Source organism: Geospiza fortis, unplaced genomic scaffold (assembly GCF_000277835.1).
Source record: "Geospiza fortis unplaced genomic scaffold, GeoFor_1.0 scaffold31, whole genome shotgun sequence".
NCBI classification, from domain to species: Eukaryota; Metazoa; Chordata; class Aves; order Passeriformes; family Thraupidae; genus Geospiza; species Geospiza fortis.
The window spans coordinates 1095527-1122841 of NW_005054483.1; the positions used below are offsets into that span (position 1 = coordinate 1095527).

Genomic DNA, 27315 nt, shown 5'->3' on the forward strand with positions numbered 1-27315 from the left:
TAGGGAAAGCTGATGGTCTGGGAAGCCTAAAAATTATTCAAAATGCTTTGAGACAGGTACTCCTCTGTCAGGGAGGAAATCAGAGCAGGCCAAAGGATAGTATTATAGATTTATGGTTGACACACTTGCCTTTTTCATTAGAGAATTATCCTCTCCTCTCCATGCCAGTGAAGCCTGCAATCCCACTGACAGCCACTGTGCAAGCCATTAAGGATGGCTTTTATCCCACAGCCACAATCATCATTAGCAAGAGAAACATCTGAGAAACTCACATGGAGCTTTTCCTACTAGAAATGCATGAAGGGGGCACAGAGCTGGAGAAGTTCAAAGCGATGCCAGTTTCTAGCAGATTCCCTGGGTGGGGACAACACACAAAGGCTGTGTCTGTGACCAGCCCAGGGTACAATTCAGTGGAAGGACACGAGCTGAGTCTGTGGGAGCTCACAACTCCTGCAGAAGTCAGGGCTGCAGAGGTACTTGGAGAATAGACAGGAGTGACATGGCAGGGTATTAGTCAGAGCCAGACAGCTCGTGTGTCTGAGCACCGTGACATTACCTCAGAGATTTCAGCAAACTGAGCATTGGCTTGGCAGCATTTCTCTGCTGTCTCCATGGCAACCTCATAGTTATCCACAAAGGCCCGGTACACTCCCAGCTGGCTGGCCTGCAGGAAGCAAAACAAAATATAATAAATGCTGGGCAAGAAGGCAGTTTGGGATGGTCAGTCTTGGTATCCAGTGACCAGGTCATGTTTTTTTCACACCAAACAACTGCAGTGAATGCTGAGCAGGCCCAGAACAACATCTCTGACCTCTCAACTTTGTCCAACCAGCACTGCATCCAGTTCCACCCTATGCTGAACAAGTTTACTTGTGAAGGATGTGAAAGCCTATGAGAGTGACACATCCTTATTTCTGACATCTATTTTTCCCTTCTAAACTGCCAGATTAGTATCTATTAATATTGCAGCTCATTGATGTAACTGGAGCTGCTGGCTTTTTGCCGCAGCATATGAATCAGGGAGGAATGATTCAGCCCAGCAGCACAAGTGTGACCCCAGTAAGCTACTTGTTGGCCTCTGCATGGTGGATATACTAAATCAAACCCAGGTATTACCCATATCTGCCTTAGTGAGCACTATTATAAGGGCAGCAGAGTGCTGGAAATACAGAAGAGAGCACATTCTGTTTGGATGGCAGTGACTGGGGCACTAGGTGACAGAAAATGGCACTTTTTCCAGCAGAAGGAATATGGAATTGGTCCAGAAGAGGATGGAACAGGCCCCAGAGTGCAGCAGTAAGTCATTATTATCACAGAGTCTTAGCACTGATCCCGTTTGCTGACTTAGGAACTTCAGCCATATTCATGCCAGAGAACACAAGATCCAGCCTGGGAAATCCCTGCGTAGGCTCCAAGCTTGTCTGGAGAGCAGAGCTGGCTTTGTGCTGCAGAGCTGCCAGGCTGGGCTGGGCACACCTCAGCAGCCTGAGGGCAGCAGCAAGGGGACATTGCCAGGGGCTGCACTCACCTCAGCACTGCTGCACCACATGTGCAAGAGGCAGAGCAGGAACTTCCCCACTGCTCTTCCCTCTCCTGCTCTCTCTCATAACCACTGTGCTCCCCACTCTCTGCGGAGCTTCGTGCCAGAGGTGATGGAAGAGAAAAAGCTACTCCCAGGACAACATTCCCTGCACAAACTCTGTTAACAGGGCTGAGAAAAGTGAGCTATTTCCTAGGTAACATTTTACTGAGAGACTAGAAACCAATCTCAACCCTTACACAAAATTACACAGTTATGACTGAAGCTGAAGAAAACTGTGCTCACTATACCAGGGATGACCCCAGCAGCATGGAGAGAATGAAATCTGTATTTGCCACTGAGGCACCATCCTGTGAAGAAGCTGCTGCCAGAATTACTGACCATTTGCAGGGCTTATGCTATTCAGATCTGGATGATGCCAGCTAACATGGCAGAGCTTTAAAGTTTCTCCATTCCCATGCAGCTTTTTCATTTCCTGCTACTCCTGAACAGTCTTTCTAAGCTTTCATTTTCCTCCTCTGAATGTGTCATCACAAAGACATCTTTTTCATTAAAAACTGAGCTTCCACTGAAAGCAATAATGCTCACACCCTGATTTCATGCTGATTAATTTTGTTTTCAATTAAAAAGAACTCACTGAAAATGAAACAAGAGTTGGTAGAAATAGTTGGCTTTTGGACATTTTTTGTTTCTGAGGCCTATCAGTGAGCAAGTTTGCTAAATATGTCTTCATTTCTAAAAAGAGCTCTAAAGAGTTTCCTTTCTAGCTATAAAAAAATATGCACAATATATTCTCCAAAAATGAGAAGCGTATTTCACTCCCACATGCCTGGCATCTTTTCTTTTTCTCAACAGGAAAAGGTGTAATAACAGTCAATTTGATGTTGCAAATAGATCATGCTTTGTGCCAGAACACACAGAATTCTAAAACTCTTTGCATCCACTATCTGTACCTCCAATCTACTGGGCTGTCTTTTGCGTGAGTACAGAAAATTAATGTCCCCAGGGACATCTGGATATTTCAGTGTTTATCATCAGACTGCATGACATGACCACGAGTAAACAGTCTGCTCCAGAAGATTTGATGTACATCCAGTGGAGATGCCTTATAAAGCCTGATGTTCTTGCTGTCTCTCTCATCTAGATGCTTCCCAGTGCCTGCCAAGAATTATTAGCTTTATCTCATCCAACAATTCCCACCACTGCTGTACCAAACCACCCAAAACTAAACCTGCCATGCCAGCTCCAAGCCTCCTGCACTAGGGCAATTTGTTCCTTTGTTTCCAATGCTAATCCAACAAAATCATCAATTCTGTCACAAATGCAGAAAAATCAGGGGAACATAAGAGCAGAGGAAGGGCTGAACTCCTGCACCTGAGATCAGCCAGGACCAAAAAATGGTCTGAAACAAAAGCCTGAGTGGGTGTGCAGTGAGTAGAGGGCTGCTGGACAGCCCTGCCAAGGAATATGTTCAGGTCTTCTCCAGTTAGTGCTATTCCTATTGCTGCACCACAATTCCAGGGCAGCTTGTGAGGCTGCCACTTCCAGCAGCTTTCTGTGTCTGCTTCAGCACCCAACAGCAGCTGGGTTTGTCCTCTCAAACCAGCTGCTCAAATTGCATACCATGAACTATTCACCAAGGCACCAACTTGACCCCTCCTGGCTAAAACATGCTGGCAGTGAAAAGCAGATTCCTGGATTTTCATCTTGGGCTGCTGGCATGTACAGAAAGCATCATCCTCCAGGCCAGCTCCCCCTGCTCCAAAGGGGATGGGGCTGATGCTGGGCTGCACAGCTGCTAACAATTGATGGACCCTGGTAAAGCACACTCCCCAGCCAATAAACCCCTCACTGGAATGTCACTCCTACCCTGAGAACCAGAGGCACCTCAGGAATGCAGAGCTTCTTTTCTTTTCTAAAAAGGAAAAAACAGCTCCTTTAATCCTTTGCTCTCTGCACATGCTAGGGGAGAGGCTAAAGGGGCCGAAAAAACCTCCTAGAATGCAAACAATTTGTCATCTGGCTCAGAAACTCAGCAATTTTAATTCAGCCTCAGGAATATGCTGTATATGTCTTTGTCCTTTTCTGCACTCAGAGAATTTTGTTGAGGTTGCTTGGAGGATTCTCAGCTGCAGGTTGACTGCATCAGCATAACAGCAAGGGGAACAGAAAGGCCAGGACAGTGGCAGAAAAGCAAAGCCAATGGTGATGACCACAAATCAGCACCAGGTAGAGTAAAGCACCAGAGGGAGAGGGAAGGATGAGTGGGGGAGTTCCACAGCAATGAGGAACACTTCACGGCTGGTGTTAAGGAGTTCACTTGGTAATACTGCCACTCTCCCATCTCCATCTAAAGGAAATGCTTTGTGGACTCTGCAGAAACTCTGGAGATTCAACATTTATGTGAAATTTTATTTATTTTACCACCACAGCCTGCTGCAGTCTTTAATTAAAGACAATGAAAGAGCCACTTTTGCTGTAGGGCCTCCACTGCAGAGACAAAGTAAGGAGGTGAGAAGCCTCTCATCTATTCCAGCCACAGACTCTGATCCCTTTGGTCTCTGCAGGCACCAGAGGGAACCTCCAGCTCCTGGGAGATGGGTGAGGGGTATCAGCACCTTTGGTGATGGCAGCTGACTCACCAGCTTTTGGAAGAGGTCCCCAACACGTTGCTGGTGACTCCACTGCTGCACTCGGGGAAAGAGCCCATCATAGAATTCCTTGTGGATCTCATAGAGCTCAGGCACTTTGAAGAATATTGTCTCAATCTGCTGACTGGTCAGCACAGGCTGGGAGGTGGTGGCAGCAGCTTTCAAAGGCTTCATAGGCTAAAATGAGGAAAGAAGGAAATAATTATCATGCAAACTATGAACATTCACCTTCCCACACTGCAACACATCCCTCCATAGAGTTAGTTTTCATCCTAATGAAAAGTGAGATCTGCACTGACACAACTCCTGAAAGCTAGACAGGAACAAGGTCTCTCATGAGGATCAGCCACCCCTGGTAGGTGGATTTTCCCTGGATATTAATGCTGCAATTAAAATCCCTTTGCACTCCATTTCCCTAATCTCAGTCCAACTGCATAGCAACACTTAATAATCAGCACAGGACACTTAAAGAGAGCTCCTGGATACTGCCACTTAACAACTCCCAAACTCTGCTACATCCACTCCTTCCCGTAAGCCTCCCTCTCTACTGGAGGTGTAACAGGCACCTTCTGCACCCAGCAACTTGTAACCCATGGTATGTGACCTCTGGACAGAAGCAGCAGTGAAAATTCAAGCCCCAGTGTTTGCACTGGCACCTGGCCCCAGCCTTACCAGCAGCAGGGCCTCCAGGTGGCTCAGGTAGGTTTCCTCACTGGCTAGGATTCCTGACAGGACCCATTTTCTCATCTCCAGGCCTTTCTCCAGGTCTGGCTCACTCTACAAAGAAGTTGTTTAGGAGAAAAAAAAATTAAAAAAAAAAAAAAATAAAGAGCAGGTTGCAGGGAGAGTAAGGAAAAACCCCAAGAATGAGGACAAAGAGTAAAAGACCATTCAGTTGACCAAAGCACACTTGTTTTTTCAATTAACTTTTAGACTAAAAACCATAACATCCACTTGTGATGATCATCTTGTTTCTAGAAATATGCAAACATAAAACATTAAAGAAATTTTTATTTACCAGCAACTGATACCACTTAGATTATTTACAGTTTTCAGCTGTAGTCATCCAACTGTGGTGGTGTTTCAATTAGGTGCCCAGACCTCTTCACAAAATTCAAAACATGGAACTTAAAAATTCAGAATTCATCCTCCTAAACAAATGTTAGGGCCCTTGCTCTGTGCAATGCCCTCCCTCCTTCCATGGGAGCTCCCCAAAGTTGTGTTTGTGAGCAGACAGGATCACTCCTCTGCCCCTCCCCAGGTGTGCACAGCCTGGCCTGGCTCCACAGGGCTGCTCTTCCTCCCACTCTCCTCTATTCCCTGAATTATTTTTCAGTGCCACCTAGCACAGTGCCTGTTTTTAGAGAGAGGATGGAATAATCAGCACATGCTGATTTTCTTATTGGGATCCCATGAAGGAGTTCTTAACCAGAACAACTGAAGAAAGAGAGGGGGAAAAAGGCCCCACATAACGACATTCAAGGGCTAATGGGGAAGACTAGCATGAAGTGTTAAGAGAAGCAGTAATCCCTTCTGTTGAATTTCAATTATCCTTCCTCTCAAAACTGTTACCTGAAAAAGTGTTAAACCTGATAAAGTGAAACGCAGTCTTTCCAAAAAGTCTAGAAAAAATTGGTCGAGCAAGGAAGATTATAAATAATGAGAAACATTCTCCTTTTACAGAGTCTTACTCCCAGTTCTTTTTATTTCTGTCATTCACAGAAATAGCATTTTAAAACTCTTGCAGCCTTTTTATGTTGTTAAATGTCTCTAAGAATAGAGTCAGAAGTTGGCTCTGAAAGGGTACATGCTTTTCAAGGGACTTGGGTAGGTTTTTTGGGGCTCCATCCTACTCTTAATATCCAGAGGAATCTTCAGCTTTTGATTTCACAGTGGGAGGATCAGGAAGCAGAGCAGTACACTCCACTCTAGTGACTGAATATACAGCCCTACAGCTGCCCCCCAAAAAGCTCCACTTAGGGCCCTCTGCAGATGTACAGATGAGGTACCTGGGCTGGAGGTTCAGTTTGAGGAACTATCACATCCTGTGACTTTGAGCCTACGCACAACACAAAGAAAGAAACAGATCCTCACGCTCCCAGATATTTCTGGATTCTGTCTCATCAATAACCATCCTGATTTTCAAACAGTTTCATTAAATTTCACAAGCTATATTCTAGCCTAAAAGACTTGCAGCAACTACTACATAAAAATTTTGCAAGGTGTCAAATGCCACCACCACCTCTTAAATAAAAGTGGCAGACAGAAGCTGTTCTAAGGAAATGAGTAAGATTTACACACACATTAGGTACTACATGGAAAGAAGAACTACTCTTTGCAGCCCACCCTTCAGTGGCATTCAGTAAGAACCACAGTGCCTTTTAAAATCTTGAAAGGGCATCTCAAAGAAGGCAGAAATTTGTAATTCACCAGTCAGTGTTCAGAAGACTTCAGAAGAACACAAGTGACAAACTTCATGGTAAAATGAACACTGGACCAGACTCTGCATCCATGGACACCTGTGTGACTGGCACAGAAATGTTCAACAAGGCTGTGACCATTCCTTATGGACTCTGGGCCAGGAGTGCCTGGATGCCCAGCTCATGGACCATTTTGTAAGGCATGGTACACACACATAATCAAGACAGGCAGCCCCAAGATGGTTAACAAAGATTGCCTTCATCCAAAGAGGAAGGGATGTGGCAGCCCTGGTGCAAGGAAAACACAATTGCTCTTGGTTTCCAAAGATTTCTTACAGCACCTACAAAAGAAAAAGTGCAGCTACACAAAGAAGCATTGAGAAAAACTAACAGTGCTCCAAAGTCTGCAGTGCTGAGGATGAGGTTAACTGGTCAATACTGACACAGCACTATAATTATCTTCACCAGGTTCTCTTGGAGGAGGTGAGGCTTTAAAAACCAGCTGGGTATGTCTGTAACATCTGTAAAGAGCAGCACACAATGACAAGTCATTGAAATGACTTAAACTTCCCCATCACAACACTGGCATGCCAGTTTTCCTTCGAGCACTGAGAACAGTTTTCTCTTCACAAGAAAAAGCTTTAATTTACAGGCCAGCCCTTGCTGGGCACCGTCAGCTGACAGAGAGGCATTTTCTGCCAGAATGTTAATTTCCTCCTTTAAGAGATGCACTTTCAGAGAGACAAACATCTCCCAGGACACACTGCAGGCCTTCCTTCCTGCCCATTACCACAAGGGCACTGTGCAAAGTCCACGGATTTGTCCTAAGCCTTTGTTAACAGGGGCATTTGTCCAAGTGTGATGCTTGCAGAAGTGCAGCCACAGGCAGCCAGGACACGGGGCAGGCACTGGCTGCTTTATGCTCTGCACAGCAATTGCTCAAGAAACCCTCAGGGGAGTTGTTCCAACAATCACAGGGCACATTACAAGATCTCCAATGCACTACCTCAAATTTACATACAGCTTCCTCCAGAGTGAAAAGATGATCCCCTGCTCCTGCTGTGTCAGGGATCAATGCAGCACCAGGGAGCTGCTCTGTGCATTGTGCTGCTGCTCCTGCTCCCTCCCGGGAGCTGTGTCCTGACAAGAGCTCCTGCTGAGGGAGGCCTTTGCTCACAGTGTCAGCTGGGGCTGATGGAGCACCAGGAACATCTGGAAAACAGCCCCTGTGCTGCTTCAGCCTCAGGGTACTTTTAAGTCACACATGTTATGAAATGTACTCCAAGACTCAGAAATTCACTTGGTGCCAAAATCAGGAGGAAGAAGAGTAAGTTCATTATTTGGTATTACAACATTCCTCACTTGCAGACCTGGGAGCAGGCTCACCTGCTCACCCAGACCAGGACAGCAGTGAGCAGGCACAGACTGTGGGACTGCCCTCCCATTCTGCACACACAGCAGCCAAGCTGTGATGCGCTCTGGGCCAAGGGCATTTCTGCTTTGCCTGTGTCTGGCACAGAAGGGAAACAAAGAGCAGCACTGATTCCAACAGCCTCACTGCCCCTCTGTTCCTGCTCTCCAGCCAGGACAGCTAAGAGGGAACATCCTGGGCATTGCTATCAAGCTCCCCAGTACAGGGAGACCTGCCAAGGCTGAGGACTCCTTTCCCCTTCCCTGGCAAGAAGGGAGCAGTCTGAAATCTTTGAGCTGCTTGTGGCAAGTGGAGGAGCTGGTACCACAGCTACCAGACCACAGAGGATGGGGAAAATACACCTATAACCAAAGTGCAGATGGGATGTTCCCAGCAGGAAGCGGGAGCAGCCAGTATTGGCAAACTCCAACCACTCAGCAGGGAGTGCCAGGTGGTCAGCAGTCCATCCCATGCTTCCTCCCCAGCTTGGTTAGCCTGTTTTCCACTTGTACAAGTCTGACTGGTATTTCATGCTCTGACTGTCCCTGCCTTTTTGACACCAGCATCCATGTCCAGCCTTTCTCCACCGCCCTCCCATCTTCTGGCTACCTCTACCCACATGTTTCAGAATAAAGCTTCAGGACTGTACCAGGGCAGCAGTCAGAGCATTCCTGTCTCCCTGCTGTGGGAGCTGTGAGGACCAAGCACCCAGCCAGACCTGAACAAACCAGACATCAGTGCTTTGCTTCCACTCCTCATGAACTACATTAAAAAACCAGCAAAACAATAAGGAAGGTGGAAAGCAGGCTACAGGAAATTGCACAGGTATCTCATGCCCATAAGATCCTGCTGTTCTCCTCTCTTCTCAATTGGGTGATGCTTTCTGCTATTCCAAAGCCTTAAAACCCAAAAGATTGAGTCACAGTGCAATCTTGCAACCTGAACCACAGCCAGGGAGAGGGGTTGGAAGCTCTGGAGATATCAGAGAGCACATATCTGATATCTGGAGATATCAGAGAGCACACCCTGGCCCCGAGCCATGGCTGGGCTGGATGTGTTTACAGCCTGTCAGCCTAAGTGCTTTGGTTTACTAACCAGGTTGGCATCCTGTGCTGAGTTCAATTACTGCAAGGCTGACATTCACCAGCTCCAAGGTTTAGACAGATTCAGCTCCTCCTGACTCTGGTTAAAGAGCTCAGGGCTTCCTGGTTCTTGTTTAAATTAACAGCAATAATTGTTTTCTTGCAAATGTTAGAAGAGCACAGATTAAGAATCCAGAAACCACAATACATAAGGTTTTGCAAAGAGGTTGCTGCTGACACAGCTCTTTAAAGAGAATCAGGGATTCAAAGTGGGTGTTTAAAAGGCACTTTAACTCTTCCTTTGGTACAGGCTGTTCATACACCATGCAATGAATGTGTTCAAAGGAAGGTTTCCCATAAGGACAGCTCACAATCTCATACAGAAGCTGCCAGCTTACCAAGGAGAAAAACATTCTGTTCAATTTTTCAAGTGTAACTATGTTTGAAAGCTTCTACTGGAGGTGTCTCATTGTCCTGGTGATATTAAATGGGGCAAAATCTGTAATCAAGCCAATCATGCTCCATGTGGGGAGGGGAAGCAGCAGGGAGAGGAGCCAACATTATTTATAACATCAGTACTGGTGTGCCAGCTCTCCTCAGGAAGGGCTGACATCCAGGCAGAGCCTTAAGGAGCAAAGAATTGGAGAATAAAAAGGAAAAGCTTCATCTGTTGGGGGTGGTGAGGGGAAAGTGACAGTAAAACAAAACAAACAAACCAATTCAAATACTGAGAGGAAGAAAGGAGAATGATTAGGACATGTTGGAGGGGGAAGGACAAGCTAGCAAGAGTAGTACCAAGAGGAGCAGTAATCCCATTTACTGGGTAGCTTCAGAGTTCAGCTTCTCTGCATCCCCTTGGGACCAAGCTAGGAGCAAAATCCACAACCTGCTCTGCCACAGGCCTGCTCTTGCTGAGCTGGCAGACAGCAAGAACAAAGGGATCTGATCTGAGGACAGGCAATGGCTGCCAATGCTGCACCAACCATGGACACACAGCAGAAAAGGGAAGAGAAATTCTACCTGAAAGCCTGTAAGTACCAGGCAACTTCTCCTCCAAACAGAACAGACAGTAGGAAGTAGTAGCAGGAGTTTAGCACTCCTGCCTCCCTTGCTTTGATATATGCAAGAATTGGAAAGATCTGTTTTGTCAAAAACTCATCTTCCAAATTCCTGAGAAGGGACTCCCCTCATTTCCTGGGGCAGTGGAATGAGCTTTGATTTTCCACTGCCTGCCCTGGCCCCACCTCCACAGAGCCCCACGAAGATCTCTGAGGCTGCCTCTGCTGGGGAGCATCCTCATGGCCTTTGCCATTTCTGCACTTCCCAGGCTGCAACCTCTCCTCATGAGGAGCACCAGGGTGACAGCGAGTGAGGATTCCCCCTTTCCCAGCCTTCTCTGGCCTCCAGGCTGCCAGCTACCCCTCCAGAGCTCCTGGCAGTGACTCTTCTCCTCTGAAGGGGTCAGCCACTGATTTTCCAGCTGTCCCTACGCCTTCCTGTGGCCCAATACTGCACCAAGCTCTCCCTCTGTCCTCCTCTAACTTAATCCAGGTATTTTCTCTGCTCTTCACCCTCACTGTACGGGAAAGACAGACACATTCTCTCTCTTTCTGGGAGTGAATTATCACTATCTTTTACCAACAGTCTGACACCTTCTGAAGCTACCAGCACTGTCTTATTTGGCAAACATTTGGGCTGACATTTTCCAAGAGAAGTTCCCAGAATTTCTGTAAAGTTCAATCATAACAGTTCAGCTGTTACAGAAAGGAAGGTTTGGGAAAATTAAATCTCTTCTCAAGTTAAATAAACAAACATCTTAAGCATTAGTGGAACCTATTTCTCCTTTTTCCATTGTCCCTGTAGGCTTGCTTGAGAGCAAAGTTTGGCAAAAGCACTGGTTTTATGGCAGGACATGCATCAGCAGCCCAGCCTGAGAGTCTAGAAATGGAGCAAGTTGGGTCAGACTCTACAAACATTTGTTAAGGCCTCCTTTCCACACAAATGACAAGTCAAGGGCTGCTGAGATCCACACCACAAACAGCTCTGTTGCCTGTCCCTCTCTGGGTACAGACAAAACCAATGCCAGAGCAGCGTTGGCCTCCTCCTTGGGCAGCAACAGTTTGTGCAGTGGGCAGGGAACAGGGGGAATGGGAATACCCCAGGGAACAGGGGGAGTGGGGATACCCCAGCTGTGGCTGGAGTGGCACAGTTTGGAGGCAGAGCAGGCAGCATCTCCTCACCTGCTCAGGAGATACAGGTGGGAGGAGGGAGTAGAAAACGCTGCCCAGGTGCAAAGTGTAAACACCACAAAGCTCTGGAAGTCAGCTGCAACCCTCAGCTCCTGGAACAGAATGTGCTGGGAGTGTGCTGCCCTACACACTGAGGGAACAGCAGGGAGCTCCCTCACAAGCAGTCCAGGAGGTTTCCCTTCATTCTCCTCCAGCAAGAGACTCTGCTGCTCGCACCCTGCACTTTCTCCATGGGGGCTGGACAGAGCACGTGAGCCCTGATGTGCTACCCAAGCGTGGGCCAAGCTGCTCTAGGGAGGTGGAAGAACTCAGACAAACACCTGGCAGAAAAGGACAAAGCCCAGAGCAAGCCCATAAAATAACTCAAAGTAAAATGCCCTCAATGTTCAGATAGCAAAAATGCAGTTCCCAAGAGGCCTCATGGATGAGGCAGATAAATATCACAGCAGAATGCTGCAATGCCTGTGTGATAAGTGAATTACTTAGATTTATATTTATGAAAAAAAATTTTAAATATTATTGTTTGCTACATTTTCCATTTTCTGGGTGTCTGACTGAAGTGCAGTTAACTCTTGGTTGCAAAGTGAAATGAAAGGAATTTTACTTTAATGAGAAGAAAGCTGTGTTAAAAGTCAGAACCCGGTTCTGCAGAACATTACACATCTCACATTAAGCACCCAAAATTAGCAGATGCTTCTCCCATAACCTGTCTGCCCTGATTACCTGTGGTTAGTGAACATACCATCCTCTTATCTCACAGGAGCTCTGCAGGACAATTAAGACCTGTGTGGCATTCCAGCTGTATCTGGACTTAATGGAAATGAACACTGTTGTACCCAGTTCCAGTAAATAAGGTGCAGCTCTGGAGATGAAAAATTGAATCCAGTGAGTACCATTCACTGCATCCACTGCACAGGAGCCCACAGGAAAGATGGGACAATTGAGTAATTCAAACTTATCATAACGATTCAAGAGTTCTTAACTTTACAACCTTGATGTTTTGCCATGGTGTATGTAGTGCATGCACTGTGCTGCTGCACGCAGTTCACTTCCAGACCCTGGTCATAAAAACAATCTGAAATTTTCACAAGTAACTGCAGGCACCTCAGTTAAAAGTAAAAAGGCAAGAAGACAACTCTAAAAGTAAACACATCTAAACAAAACATGTTTTCTGCTAATCAAGTTTAGTACAAAAGAAAATGGAAGAGACATGTCCTGGTATTCCTGGTCCAACACATGTTATGTGTTTGGCTCAGCAGCGTGTTTGACACTTAACTTTGTTCCTGATGTCTTTTCCACTATAGCTGAAAACACTGCTCAGCAAAAGCCATCTCACAGCTCATGATGACTGAAAGCTCAACTTGCTTGGGAAATACCTGGATAGAAATTAGTCTCTTTCTGCTTGTCATGGACTGCCCAGGGACTGTCATCTGTGGACTGATCACAGACAGGATCAAGTGAAGCAGCTGAGGTTCATGATAAGAAGTCCAATCTGTATCAGGACACCTCTTTCTTTTGGAAGCCATAAAACATCTTTTTATAGTCCAAGAAAATAAAGGAGCAATTTATGTTAAAAATTATTTTTGGAGAAGCAGCCTTCAAGCATTACTAAAGCAATTTTTAAATTAACTACTGTTAAATGCTTATGAGGCAATATTCAAACAAATAAAGAAAAAGATTAACTATTAGGCAGTGTTTCCTCCAGGCCTCCAGTCACAGGCACTGTCATAACTGGTTCTTTGAAGATAACTCTCAGCCATGTGTAGTCACACAGTGTTTTTTCCTTCATCATGAAAAACATAACCTGAAAATCTCAAGCCAATATTAAAATGGTTTTGGAGCTCTTTGAATTTACTAATGATAATTTCTTCACTCAAAAGCCTCTTACATATCACAAGAATTCTCATCTTGAGAGATAAGAAAGCATCTCAAAATGAATACACTAAAGCATAAGCAGCTAACTAGAGTCTACATTTTACAGTCAAATAGAATTAAGCAAACACCAACAATATATCAACTTGATAATGCTTTAAGAGATCTTGACAATGAATTTTATAAATGAGAAAGAACAAGGACACTGCATCAGGAAGGATTCTTAGCCCAGAATTCATGCTGCAAGAAGCACAGTTGTGACAGTAACCAACAGAGAGCAGGAGGATGTGTATAACGATGGTTGGTGGCACTTCTCAGACTCTCCTTTTGATACAAGATAAATAAAACTGCCTGATGATGGTGATAGTGTTGATTTACACGTACACTGATATCTCTAAAATATCCATAATATTGGATTAAGATTGTTTGGCACATTTTCTTTGAAGTACTGTAGGAAGGAAGTGACAGTTGTCTTTGTGCTATTGAACATCTTTATGAATGATCTGGGGAACCCAAAAGTTTGAAAATGACAAAAATATTCAGGAAAAAAGTTACTTGGGACTCAAGTGTTCCGCAATCTATTGCAAAAGGATAAAAAGAAACAAAAGGTTGAAAGTCAAAGAGACAAATCCAAACAGAAACTAAGACATTTTGGACTGTGAAGACAGCAGAGCCAAGAGTTCTTTACCAAGGCATGCAGATGTCCCACTCCCAATAATATTGTAAAACCAAAACCAGAAATTTTCCTGAAGTTCCAAGGTACAGCCATGCTACTGAACATGAAACAAAACCAAAGCAAGGCAGACTGAAGGGCCATGTTAAGCCACAGGTCAGGCAAGGCAGCCCCTTCTGTATTTTTAATCTATGATAATTGATGATATAGACAGCTATTTAGTGAATAGTCAAACCCATTACAAGCAGTGGCCACCTCCCAACCAAAGTCACCATTTCAGAGCTGGCACTTTGAATTCTTTTAATCCCATTTTTACAGGGTGAAGGAAATAGATCTTCCACATGCTTGATCAAAACCTTTAACCTACCTGAAAATAACTTTTATTTTCCTTGTGAAAGGCAATGACAACTCACATGCAGAGACATATGAATGTGCTTCGTTCCACAGTCTCCTTTCCAAAATATCTGCTATTTAGAGACCTCTCAACTGCAATTAGTCACCAATTCTCTCCACTAAAATGCATGAAGGGCTCAAAAATCATATCCACAACTATCGTATTTGCAGGGAAGCCCCAATGAAGGCAGGGATGATGCATGTGACTCCATGTTCTCAGAAGGCTAATTTATTACTTTATTACACTATATTATATTAAAGAATACTAAACTACACTAAAGAATACAGAAAGGGTACTTACTGAATGCTAAAAAGATAATAATGAAAACTGACTCTTTCCAGAGTCCCAACACAGCTTGGCCCCAATTGGCCAATGAGACAAAACAACTCACAGCAGAGTCCAACGAAACAATCACCTGTGGGTGAACAATCTCTAAACACATTCCACACCAGCACAACATAGGAGAAGCAAATGAGATAAAAATTGTTTTCCTTTTCTCTGAGGCCTCTCAGCTTCCCAGGAGAAAAATCCTGGGCAAAGGAATTTTTTCAGAGAATGTGACACAAAACATTGAGCCCTGAAGTTAGGCCTAGCATCAGCTAAAATGTGCAATGTACAACACCAGGCAGAGCTGTGTCATGTAGGGTGATGTCCTGTGCTGTTTGTGAGGGTCCCGAGGATGAGGTGAGAGACGAGAATCTGACTCCAAGTTCTCAGAAGGCTGATATGTTATGATATTATACTATACTATACTATGCTATACTGAAACTATACTAAAGAAAGAGAAAGGATACATCAGAAGGCTTAACAAGAATGAATAATAAAAACCCATGACTGACTCAGGGAGTCCAACACAGGTGGCTGTGATTGGCCATTAAGAAAGAACAATTTACATGGAACCAATCAAACATTCACCTGTTGGTAAACAATGTCCAAGCAACATTCCAAAGCAGCAAACACAGGAGCAGCAATCACATAATTATTGTTTTCATTCCTCTCTGAGGCTTCTCGGCTTCCCAGGAGAAAATCCTGGGCAAGGAGGATTTTTCAGAAAATATCATGGTGACTGTAGGGGGATAGAATATAAGAAAATAAAGATAGTGTAGAAAGTAATCTCGCCCCTAAGGAGTTGCAGCTGGGCCAATTATCAAAGATTAGGAACAGGCCTGACTTGTACAGGCCACAGCTGTAACCAGTGAGAAGAAGAGTGCTAGAACAGAGTGGGGTGGCTGCGTGAGGAGGGAACTGGAGTCAGTTGGCTGCTTTGTGAAGAGGAAAGAGTCAGTGCTCTGAGGAGATGCCCATGAGAAACACCAAGAAGGTTTGGAACTTTTGTGATAGGAGACAACAGGTGACAATGCCCCACAGCACTAGCAGTCCCTGTCTGTCCCCACTAAGCCCAACCACCCCTGGCAATGGTGCAGGGCTTTGCTGGAGCAGGGAGGCAGGGAAGGACTCACAGACTTGGTGGATTCCAGGGAGCCCGAGGACAGCGTGTCGCGGCTGGCGCGGCTCTTGGAGCTGAGGTGGGGCGAGGAGGAGGGCGAGTCGTCGATGAAGGGCATCATGTCATGGTGCCGCCGCTGCTCCTCTGCGCGCTCCGCATCAAAGGCGTAGCCCGGCGGGGTCCCCCCGAACGGGGCATCTGCAAAACACAAACACAACAGGGCTCTGCTCAGCCTGCACGGCCAGGGCACGGCCCCACAGCTCCTGGGGCCGCTCATCAGGAAACCAAACACACAACAAGGAGAGGAGTAAATATCATTGAATTCATGTTATCACCAAAAGTTCATCTCACTTATTCATAGTCCTAAAAGGCAAAGTCCTTTCTTGCACTAGTTGTCATTTAATTACAGCTCTTTCCTTCACATCTTCCTTCAAAAGCATTAACATCAAAATAAATGCTTTTGCTGGCTCCATAAAAGTTTAGGGTCTGGGTTTAGGAACCTACTGGGTAACAGACTCTGGGTTTTCTGCCAATCAAGAGCAGATGACGCCCCTGCCAGTTTAGGTAAGATAGGTAATACCTAGCTCAGTTCTCCCCTAACTCAGGGGAGAACTGGAAATCTCTCCATAGCTCTCAGCAACAAGAAGAGTAGGAAAGGTCCTACCTGTCAAGGGAACCAACCTACTGACAAAAATAAAATCCTAAAAGGTCCTCTTCTGTTGGCTGCCCCTCCTCCTATTTTGAGCTAAACCCCTTCAACAAATAAACAAACCACCACACTGTTCCCTTCTATACATCCCATCTCCTCTCCCCCAAAAAGCCCTAAAATAACCCATCCAAAACACAAGCAGAAAAGGATGGTGGTATGAGGAGTCGAGCTAACCATTAATGCATGAGCCAGCAGGGAACTTCTGCAGGAAAAATGAATAGTAAAACTGCTTATGGCATCTTTAGTTGTTGTGTACAGAGACTGCTCCTGCAAAAATCTGTAACAAGGACACACACTGAGCAGCTCCTTCTGCCGTAAGTTAAAAAGCTTTTCATCTCTCTGCACAAAGGAATATACACAGAGGAGCCAAATTTGGTGTCCACACAGTGACACCACACCATGACCTCCATGGGCCTGTGAAGCACTTTCACCTGTCAGTGCCCAGCAGTGTCCTGTGTGTGACAGAGACAGCCATGCACAGGCCACTGCCCACAAAATGGCAGAGCTGTTCCTCCTCTTCTTCACAGAATGACACCCTTCTCCCCAAACTGAAAAACAACCCCAAGGAGACAAGCTAGATCTGCCTTTGCAGAAGCCAGTGAGCCTTGTGGAAGACAAAGCCATCAAAAAAGGAAAAACTGTTACACTTGAACGCAAGCAGAAGCGATTTCTTGTTTTCACAAATATCCAGGTTCTGCTAAAATAATAAGCAGCTGCTGCCAAGCATACTAATAATCCTGTTATACATCACTAAGGCAGGGTGGAGGAGTAACATTTTAAAGCCCACTTTCCTCCCTCACAGTAAACTCAGTTAAAGCATGACTCATTTCAGTAAAAGATGTGAACTTTATGTGGAACAGAATAAAACTTGATCTATGTGGCTTTTTCAGGAGGGAGAGCTGGTCTGGGAATTTACACAAACAATATACTGAATACCCAACAATAAACTCACTGTAGATGTGAGCCTCTGTCTCAGCTTGTACCAAATGCCACCCAGCTAAGTAACAGCCTGTTACAAGGCCTTGAGGCTGCTGAAGGACTGTGGCAATATTATTTTAACAAACTCAGTGAGTTTTATGTCACCCACCTGCTCGAATTATTACCTTGTGCTCAAGCTCTCAGAGTTCTTCAAAAGACTTGTTAGACTGTGCACAATCACAGCAAAGAGAGGGAAGATGGTATCTGTTCTCTGGAAGGAACTTTGGTCTAGATGGTAGAGGTTTGCAGAGCCCACAACCATTCAGAAAACACCACACAAGTTGATTTGCTAAACAGCAGCTTGAAGGGTAGTTGCTGAAAACAGGAATTTCTAACCCAAGAAACCTGTGATACACCACTGACAATTGGGTATTATCCAAGGAGGAACACCAGTACTGGGCACTTCTGCTGGCCTCAAGCTCACTCAAGGCAGAGGTTCCTTTTTCCTGCAGAAGTTTCTTCAAACTCTCTTATCCAAACCCATTTCTCCACACTCCTGCAGTAACAATTCCAAGTCACTGTGTGGAAATTAAGGCAGGAATATTTTTTTTCACTCCCAGTGCTCACTCTCAAAATGAATACTTTTCTCCACTTTTGTTAGTGGGGGAGTAAATGCAGACTAAAATACATTAGCAGAAAGGCTTGCAGTGAATAACAGTATTTCCACTTTCCTCACTTTCTCCAGCTAAAAACCAGCTTCACACTTCTACCTCCCATAATGTGTTCTGTCTCCTGCTGCACAGGAAAACCTTTACCTGAAACTGGAGGAAATGCCAGGTGGAGGATCAGCTCAGAGGGATATTTATTCCTAGTTTTACAACAAGATTCAGTCTACTTTGAATCACTTTGTCTCCCTAGCCATAAAAAAGAAAACAAGTCATCTCATAAATCTATCAGTGTCACAGACTGCGATGAGATCTGTTCATAAAGCCCCACACAGAATTTAAAACTTTATTTCTGTATCCTCCAGGGATTCTTCACACATTAAAAAGCTTAGAAGTAGTTATAATCCTTCTTTCTATTATTGCTGAATGTAGCACTGAAATCTACCTATAGAGATTTTAATTATCTCAAAGGCAGAAAGACCTTCTTGCCTTTATTTTCCATTTTTCCCCAGAAAAGCCAAGTACTGCCATAGCCAGATACACTACACAAGCCTGAGCACCAGGAACAGAGGTAGCCTTGTGTCTCTGTGATGAAAGAGCCGCTGTTGCCAGGGAAACTGGGTTATTCACATCTCCTCAGCCCAGCACAATCTCTCTGCCTGCTCAGCCTCCACCTGGGAGCAAAGGACCAGAGCAAGGGGATCAGAGCCAGGAGCTCACCTGCTCTGACACTTCAGCTGCTCTGGGGCCAAGTGCAGACAGCACATGGGCTCAAGCAAGAGCACTTGGTTTCTTAGCCAGTGTCTCTGTCAAGGTGAGCATTAAGAGGGTTCCTGTTCTCATTTTAGCGCCAGCCAGGCCCTGAGTTACTATCAACAACTTTGCCATCAAGGCCAGAGGAAGATGAACCACAGCAACAACAGGTAACTGCTGACACGAAAAAGGGCAGGCAAACAAGGTTGATGGGCTCCAACAGGGTGTGCTGAGAGAGCACCTGAGAGACACTGAGGACACAGCTCCACGTGTGCTCTGCTTCTCACCTCACCACCAGGCACAGCCCTTCTCCTCCTCTTTGGCTAACCTGAAAGAGATCTCATCCCACAGAGAAGAGCAGCAGCTGTGACTTAGAGCAATGAGCCCTCTCAGCACACAACAGGAGCTGTTTGTACCCCTGACACTCTCTCACAGCACCAGCACAACGGGCTGTGAAGCACCTGGGGCTACAGAGGCTCATCATTAATTCACCCATTCTGCAAAAACCCACTCAAGCATTTACTTCCACCTTTGCTTCCGACAGCAACAGCCTGGCCTTGTTCAGCTTATATGAGTCTGCTCTAGCGTTTCCCTCCTCAGTTACTGCTTCCATCCTCTCACCTTGTTTTTCATCTCTGTCCCATTTTCAATTTCTTTTGTTTTACTCAAATATAATATTCCTTTCCTCTGTGACCTTGTCACCCTCCCCTCTTCTAAACTGCTTCCCTCCCTCACTGCTTCAAATTTCACCTGGCTGGGGGGTAAGGAAGAATCTAACAAATTTACAGTTACAAATCCACTGGCACATTCAGAGAGAGCACAGCAACACTGCTCCCTTGCCCTGTTGCCCACACCCTTCCTGCTGGGTGCCACATTCATTCTTTGGAAATATGAAATCATAGACCTAATGTGAAAGCAGGAAGGGTAAAAGAAATTAACTTCTAAGTAAAAGGAAAGATTATCTGCATCTAATCCACAGGCACACAATGGCTGAAATGCACGTGTCATACTTTCACAGCAGCACAACATCCATAGCTGCTTGAGAGGCTTAACAGCAGCATGCAGAGAAGATTCCAAGCGAGCTGTGCTCCAGCTAATCCTGCTAAAAGAGCAGTGAAGCCACAGCAGCTCAGACCTGCCTGCCTAAGTAAATACCTAGAATCCTGGAGGGGGAAGGGAGCTGCACATCCTGCCAAAGCCCCACATCACTGTGGCTTCTTTGTGAATGGTACCACGGCTAGCACAAGTTTGTAATGTCTACACTCACTCCAAAAACATCCCCACAGCTGCAGAGCAGAACAGAGCTAAGGCAGTTTGCACCCTTGTGTTTCTGTGCCAGGGAATGTGTGAGGCCATAGCCTGACAACGCATTGTCTTGGCAGCAATGGGGTTTTAGGTTTCCCCCACCAAGCCATAAACCACTCCACTGCCCTTTCCCCTCTTATCCCCCTAGTTCTGCAACCCCACAGATGCCTGTGGTCCAGATAAAGAACTCAGCCAGCTCAAAGAAAAATATCTTTGACGCTTCCCTTCTAAGCTGGATCAGCTCTGTGATCTAGTTCACGGCTCAGAAATCCAAACTGGAAGGATACACGCACAGCAGATATGGGGTGGGTACACTTAAAAGCTTCTACTGCAACTGAAGAATGTATTAGCAAAACACTGCTTCATTTTCCTTCAGGCTGCAGCTCAGTCAGTTCCTGGGATTTACACGTGGCTGCTTTAGGGATAAGTTACGGGAATGCAACACCCCTTCTATTTTTATTTTTCCTTTGTAACCTTTAAGTCACTAATGTGCCTTTCCAACCTCAGCTCCAGCTTTTGCATATCACTGTTTACTTGGTGATAAACAATACAGAAACATGTCACTTTATTTCTTAGTGCTGGCCAGGCTGCTTGGAGCAGGATCAGGGACTGAGGCCCAGAGCTGAGCCTGTCGAAGCACATCAGTGTGGATGGCTGTGAATGCAGTTGCCTGGGGAATACAGCACCATTCTCTAAAAGATATAATAACCAAGCTATGGAAAGCTAAACATCTTGCTTATTTCTTTGACATATCCTAAATCATCATCTCCAAACCCAGGAAACAGCACACTCAACATGTACAATTTCACACAAAACTGAGATCTACAAATTATAATTATGGTGTTTACCTATACCAGGAGCCTGTCCCCCAGGACACAAAGATCAAACTCAAAAGAAAAAGAATAGATATGTTTGCCATGTCAAATCCCTACAACTTTATTTTTCTTGTATGGATGAAGAAAAGGCTCTGCTAGGATGCTGAACAGACTCAAAACAAACTATTTTCTTCATCCTTTCCATCTCTTCTCTACATAAAGACAGTACACCTACATGTAAGGATGTTCAGTGAGCCCTGGACCCCCCCCATGTACAAAACCAATTCATTTAGCAACAAAACGTCCCATTAATTTGTAAACTCATTCTTCAGTACGAGGTAAAATCCAAGACAAAAGCCAAGTTAGCTCCAAGCCTGTCTATGGCCTCAGACCACGTTTCTCCTTTGGGCACATGAAGTGAAGCCAGGTATCAGTGCTGACAGACTCCTACCAGGCACCCCATCACTGCAAACGCCCAGGGGATGACCCCTCACACTGCTGAACAAGCTGACTGGAGCATGGGCTGCAGTGAAACACAACACAGCTCGCCCAGGAAACAGGCAGCAGCTCAAAGCCAGAGCTGAACGAGCAGCTTCACACAGGCTGCACTGTCCCTTCTGCAGGAGACATGAAAGCCTCTGCAGGGAACAGGACAAAAGGGAAACAGCACCCCAGGAAGGGAGGTTTCTAAATGCATTGCTGGACACTAGAATGACAACTGCAGCCTATGCAGCATGCACAAAAGGAGTTTGTGAATCCAGAATTTCAGCAGATTTTCCCACAATCACCAACATTCATTTCAAGTTTGCATCCTCTGCTCTCTCATTCCAGTAAGTCATCTCTCAACCATGTGGAGAGGATGCAGGAACAAGACCTGTCACCTGTGAATTTTACACAATGCTTCAATGTCTGCTAAGGAAGGGCGAGACTCACATGTGAGTCAAGTGTGTATGTGCATGTACAGACTGAGAACTGCATCTTATTTTTGAGCTGGAAGGAGGAGAAAGCAATGTACCTTGCATATGGAAGCAGCAGGACAGCTGGTGGTTCTCTCCCTCCCTCCCTCCCTCCCCCGGGGGGATCCCAGGCCATGGATGTTAACCAGCCTCCAAGAAACTTCTGTCTGTACCACAGATGAGCTTTATCCCCATAGCAGACAGCGCCTTTAAGTCTTTAGGAGATGAATTAACTGCAGTCCACTTTTAATCTTTTAGGTGTGTCAAACCCAGATCATTAAACATCTAAAAAAGAAGATCAGAGGTCTTTAATCTGCCCATATATTCCATGAAGAGTTCATGCGGAGACAAGAGGACAGGTCTGATCTGTTTGCAGCAGTCTGTTACTAAAACATGTTGCATTTGCTCTCATTGGTGTATTTGTGGGGACAGATTAAACATCCATGCAGATCTAATGCCCATGCAGAGAGGTTCCATGATCCACCCATTATGTGAAAGCTGGGACTACCGAGGCCATTCTCCACCTCAGGGAAACCCAAGGCATCCTCCTCCCACAGGACAGAAGCAGCTGCTCACTACAGCTACTGAGAGTCATTAGAAAAATCCAGGAAGCTAACCTGATTATCCAGCAGAGTCCAGACACGACTGCTCTGTAGCATGCAAATTCCAAGGATCTCCCTTCTGCCAGCACAACTTCCCTGCTGCTCATCTTCACTCCTGACAACTGCAGTCAGCAGCCCTGGAGTGCTGCAGGCTGAGGAATCACCCACAGCTCACACCCAGCCAGGCCTGCACAAAGGGCACAGCAGGCCAGCAGCAGCAGAGCTGTGAATTCCCATCTCTCCAAGACATCTGACACTTCGAGCAGTTCCAATCCAGCTGAAATACTGCGAGGGAAGCACAAGCAGTGCACACCACAAACCAGCCAGGGGAGTCCCACTGATAACCACAGCTGTGATTAGGAGGAGAACAGGTTACACGTTCAGATGTGGCCTTTCAAATACAGGGTGTCTCCACAGCCATTTGTAAATTCTAGGATACACTACAAGCAGTGGGGTGTGACTAACATCAGGAGACAAAGTTACACCCACTGCCACTGCAGAAGGCAAGATTCGAGCCTGTCTCTGCCAGCTGGCAGTGCCTGTCTGTCCCATGTATGTCCCAGTGGCTGGTGCCCATCCTTCGAGGCACTTAAAAGGTTTAATGTCCCCACTTAGAGCCCTAAACAGAAACACACACATACATGAACAAGGGATGCTCCCAGCATGACTGGCTGCAAAGATCTTGCCAACAGGTAAAGACAGAGAGATTTGGTCAAGGCTGAATTACACAGGTACCACCCACCCAAGGAAGAGAGCCTGAACACCACAGGGCCCAAAGCAGTGAAACTCTTGCTACCTTTTTTCTTTTTTCACTGTTCCTCCTGTTTACCAGTGAGTGAAAATGGCACAACATCACACCCCATAACATGGATGAAACCTCAGGTTTCTGCCTTAGAGCAGAAAATGAATCTCTTTCCTTACAGCATCTATGCCTTTAGACTCCTCTCCTGTTCTGTTTTCTCAGGCAAGTTGGAAAGGTTTCCATGTTCAGTTCATGTTGGCAGTCAGGCCCCTGGATGTCCTTGGCAAAGGAAACCCCAAAGCACACTGGAACACCTTTGCAGTTTTCCACTGCTTGCTCAGGATTGTGCACCAAGTTTAGCTGTCATTTACTACAAGTCTAACAGGCAGAAAGCAAATTTTAGGCCTGGTTATTCACATGTAGAGACTTTTCAGCACAGAGACACACGGACAGGCAGCTACATTCAGAAGTACCTGTGGCTTTGTGCCAAAGGCACCAGGAGCTTTAGCATTTACTAGATCAGAGGTGCAAACTGACTGAAAGAGAAAAAATATTTCCATGAAAAATAAAGTAAAAAACACCAAGAGCAAAACTAAACAAGTAAACAACCATGAACCATGCACTCTGTAAGGAGAAGAACCTGGAAGTCAAAAGTATTTCCCAGCAAAAGCAGGGCCTTCATTATGAGGGCTAAAGTTTTAGGATTCCAGCAGTTTCCCCTGTGTAGGTTCCTGTCCATGTCCACCCACTGTCCCCTAAATCACATTTGCAGGGACCATGGCAGACCACAGCAGGAGCTGGCTAAGCTAAAAATAACTGCAAAGAGTGTTATTTGATAAGGCAGAGCAGTTCCTATTCCATTTCACTGATCCTCTCCACACAATGCAGCAGCCTCAGAACAGAGGTGGGGAGCAGCAAACCTGACTGCCCAGGTCAGCACGACTGCTGTGCTCAAACTACAACCTCCATTTCAGCTCCAAGAAAACCATCAGTAACAAAGCCCAAGTGGAAGCAGCATGTACTGACTGCACTGGGAGGGCTGCTGCTCTCATACCCAGGGGAGCTCTGTCATCTGCCAGGTGAATGGAAGAAAATTCCAACCATGACCAGCATAAGATTTACTATTTTGCCCTTCACAGCTGTCTCAAAGTTTTGCTATCACTTCAAACATTTGGCAACAGGAAATTTCTCTGGAAATTCACTTCTCCAGAGAAATAAATTATAAAATTATTTGAAACAAAATGGAGCAATTCTCACCCCATGATCTCTTAAAACCCCTCCCCATTTCTATATGCACCTTTTCCTGTATTTAACTAGAGCAGACCAACAGTCCTGGCATGTGGAGAGGAAAGGGCCTGTTCAAACACGAGTTTAACTGAGCTGACAGTTCTGTGAGAAGGGAAGGGAGGGTCAGCCCTAGGCAGTGGGGGGCATTAAAGTCTATTTAAAAGAAACAGTAAAATGTCTGATAAGAACACTGTTGTGTTTCTAGATCTTCAGCCTCTTTCAGGGTGAGTTGCTTCGGCTTTATTTTAGTGCAATATTGTTTTGTTTTCTCACTAATGCATCTGGGACACTAAGAAGCCAATAAAGGTAACTCCCTCTTCCTGTTTACACTGTAAATCTCCCCATTGACATCTTACTTGTAACACTATGAAAAATAAGCTATTGATTTACTATCTTGGCCTAGAAAAAGCAGCCCAAGCTAAATGCCTTGCTAGACAGATGGTTCTGCCTACACCCCTGACAACCCTTCTGAACACAGCTGCTGCCCAAGCTCAGTGCCTTCCTGTCATCTGCCTGCAGAAGAAAAAACACTTTTGTGTCATTCATAATCATGGCAAGGTAGTTATAGGAACTTCTTTTAATTAAAGATGCTGAAGGTGGAACACAGCTTCCTAGCAGCATTAATAAACAAAATCTTCCCCCTATCTCTTTCCCCTTGAAGCCACTGGGTTAAGGGGAAGGTCACGTCTGCTCTGGGTTAGGGAGTTCTCAGCTGACAAACCACACCACCTTTCTCACAAGCTGTGTGCCTCTGTGTGGAATCTGCTTTTAGAAGTGCAAGTCCTCCTCCAATGATTATGAAGAATAAATTTAGAAAAACACAATTCAAGAACAAGCAGCACAGTGGTGCCAGAGTTCTCTGAGAACTGAAAAGCAGATGAGAGGAAAGACCTCTCAGTCTGAGCTCATGGTGCACTTCATCAGACACCAACAATGCTGGTTTACACTTCAGCATCATTGCCTGATTCATTGCTGTTCAGATTTTATTAAAACATGGGAGAAGAGGGAGCTTATTTTGGTAACACAGATGTGTTACACCACCACTTCATTAAGCCCTCCCATCCCACAGCATGAACGAGCCAACAAGGGATTTTGAAGACATGCCAAGGGGAAGCACTAAAATGCCAATGAATTCCAGCCAAAGGAAAACAGGACCACATCAGTCCCAACTAAGACAAAAGCTGTGCAGATGATGGTGTCCCCCAAGAGCTTTGTTCTGTACCCAGACTGTACACACCAAGCAGAGCTCCTGCTCAGACAGAGCTCCCAAAGCAGGCTGAGTGTTCTCATGCCCAGCAAGTCCCAAAGCACTCTCACTCAGTAACTTTGCACCAAGGCCAAGAACTGAGCTCCTGCAGCTCCCCAGCACTTGGAGGGGAGCTGTGGATGTGCAGGGATACACAGAGCCAGGCAGGATCAGAGCCTGCTGCCTGAACAGCTGGGACAGCCTCACACACACACATTCTTCAAGGGCACCCAGAAGCTGCAATTCAGCTCAGCTGGTGCAGGAGAGGGCAAAGCAGGAGAAGGACTTACCTGTGGAACCAGCTCTGTCCAGTGCAGGCCCCAGAGCAGCCTGTGCACTGTTGCGGTCCTGCAGGTGATGAGCCAAGGATTGCCCACAGGGAGGGCTCACCCCCAGGCAAGTCACAAAATAAAACAAAGTTCCAGGGGAGTGTGTCTCACACCCACAGCCCTGCACAAGAGCTCCTTCCCTTGAGGTGAAAAAAGCTTGTTAAGGAAACACTCTGCGTCCAGAGTTAAAAGCCACAGAACACACACCAAGTGTCTGTACACAAACACACACACACATTTACATTTACACCCCACAGGAGAAGAATGATCAGCTCAGCTGGCCCAGCTATCTGGGAGCAGGATTTGGCCTGCCAAAACACAGGCAGAGCCCAAGGAATGCACAGCAGACTCCTAGTGAGCAGTCTGCACAGCAGGGTAAGATTTTAAAAGATTAAGCAGTACAGCATGGACAGTCACATACAGAGCAGACACAGCCAATGATGATGCTCGCTGCTGTTAACACTTTCATTTCCAAATTCCACTGCTTAAAAACAGGTGAGGAGTCCCAGCAGCTATTCCAGAGCATAACAGAAGCCAGAGGTAGAGAATTTGCACAGGAGATAGTTTAAAGTCAGAAAACTTTAAAACCAATACACAGCAAAAGAAATGCTTTCTCCATATGGCTTTGGAATTACTTTCTCCTTTTATTTCCAGTGACACACCCCTCCCAAAAGAGCCACACAACTATCCTTCAAGCTGAAGCACTGAAATTCCAGAAGGAGTGATAATCACAGTGGTCTTACACTGGCACTTAAGACCTGCTTCTGATTTCAAGCCTGAAAAAAAAAAATCAATTATTTACCAGAATTACGACCTACTTAGCAGATAATAGCCTGGGATCTCCTCCCTCCCCCCTTTACACACAACATTTTGCTAGAGAACAAAGCATTAAAAAGGCCAGTACGTGGGAGCAGCAGGAGCAGGGGCTGTTGTCAGGAGCTCTCAAGCCCCAGTGCAGCCCATCCCTGCCCGGGCAGCTCCCAGAGGGCAGCTGGTGGTGGGAAGCAGCTCCCCTTGTGCCAGGGAGCCCTGAGCCCTTTGCTTGGCCGAGAGCTGCAGGGAGCTGGCCTGCCTGGCACTGGCACCACACCAGTGCCTGTGCAAACCCTGGCTGGGACATGTTCTGCATGAACTGACACTGCAATCAGTGTTTTGAGAGGAGAACAGCTCCACAAACACAGAAACACAAAGAGAAGCTCTATGGAGGGCAACCTCTATCCAAAATCTTCAAGACACTGATCTTCCAAGA

The 27315-nt window shown here is 45.8% G+C and overlaps 1 protein-coding gene across 1 annotated transcript in view; it reads right to left on the reverse strand.

Moving 5' to 3' along the window:
- BCR (BCR activator of RhoGEF and GTPase) overlaps nt 1-27315 on the reverse strand; it is a 98235-nt gene that overhangs the window by 35769 nt on the left and 35151 nt on the right. Inside the window, 4 exon segments of the mRNA XM_031063173.1 lie at nt 557-664; nt 4183-4368; nt 4864-4968; nt 15753-15937. Coding sequence (XP_030919033.1) covers nt 557-664; nt 4183-4368; nt 4864-4968; nt 15753-15937 — 584 coding nt within the window.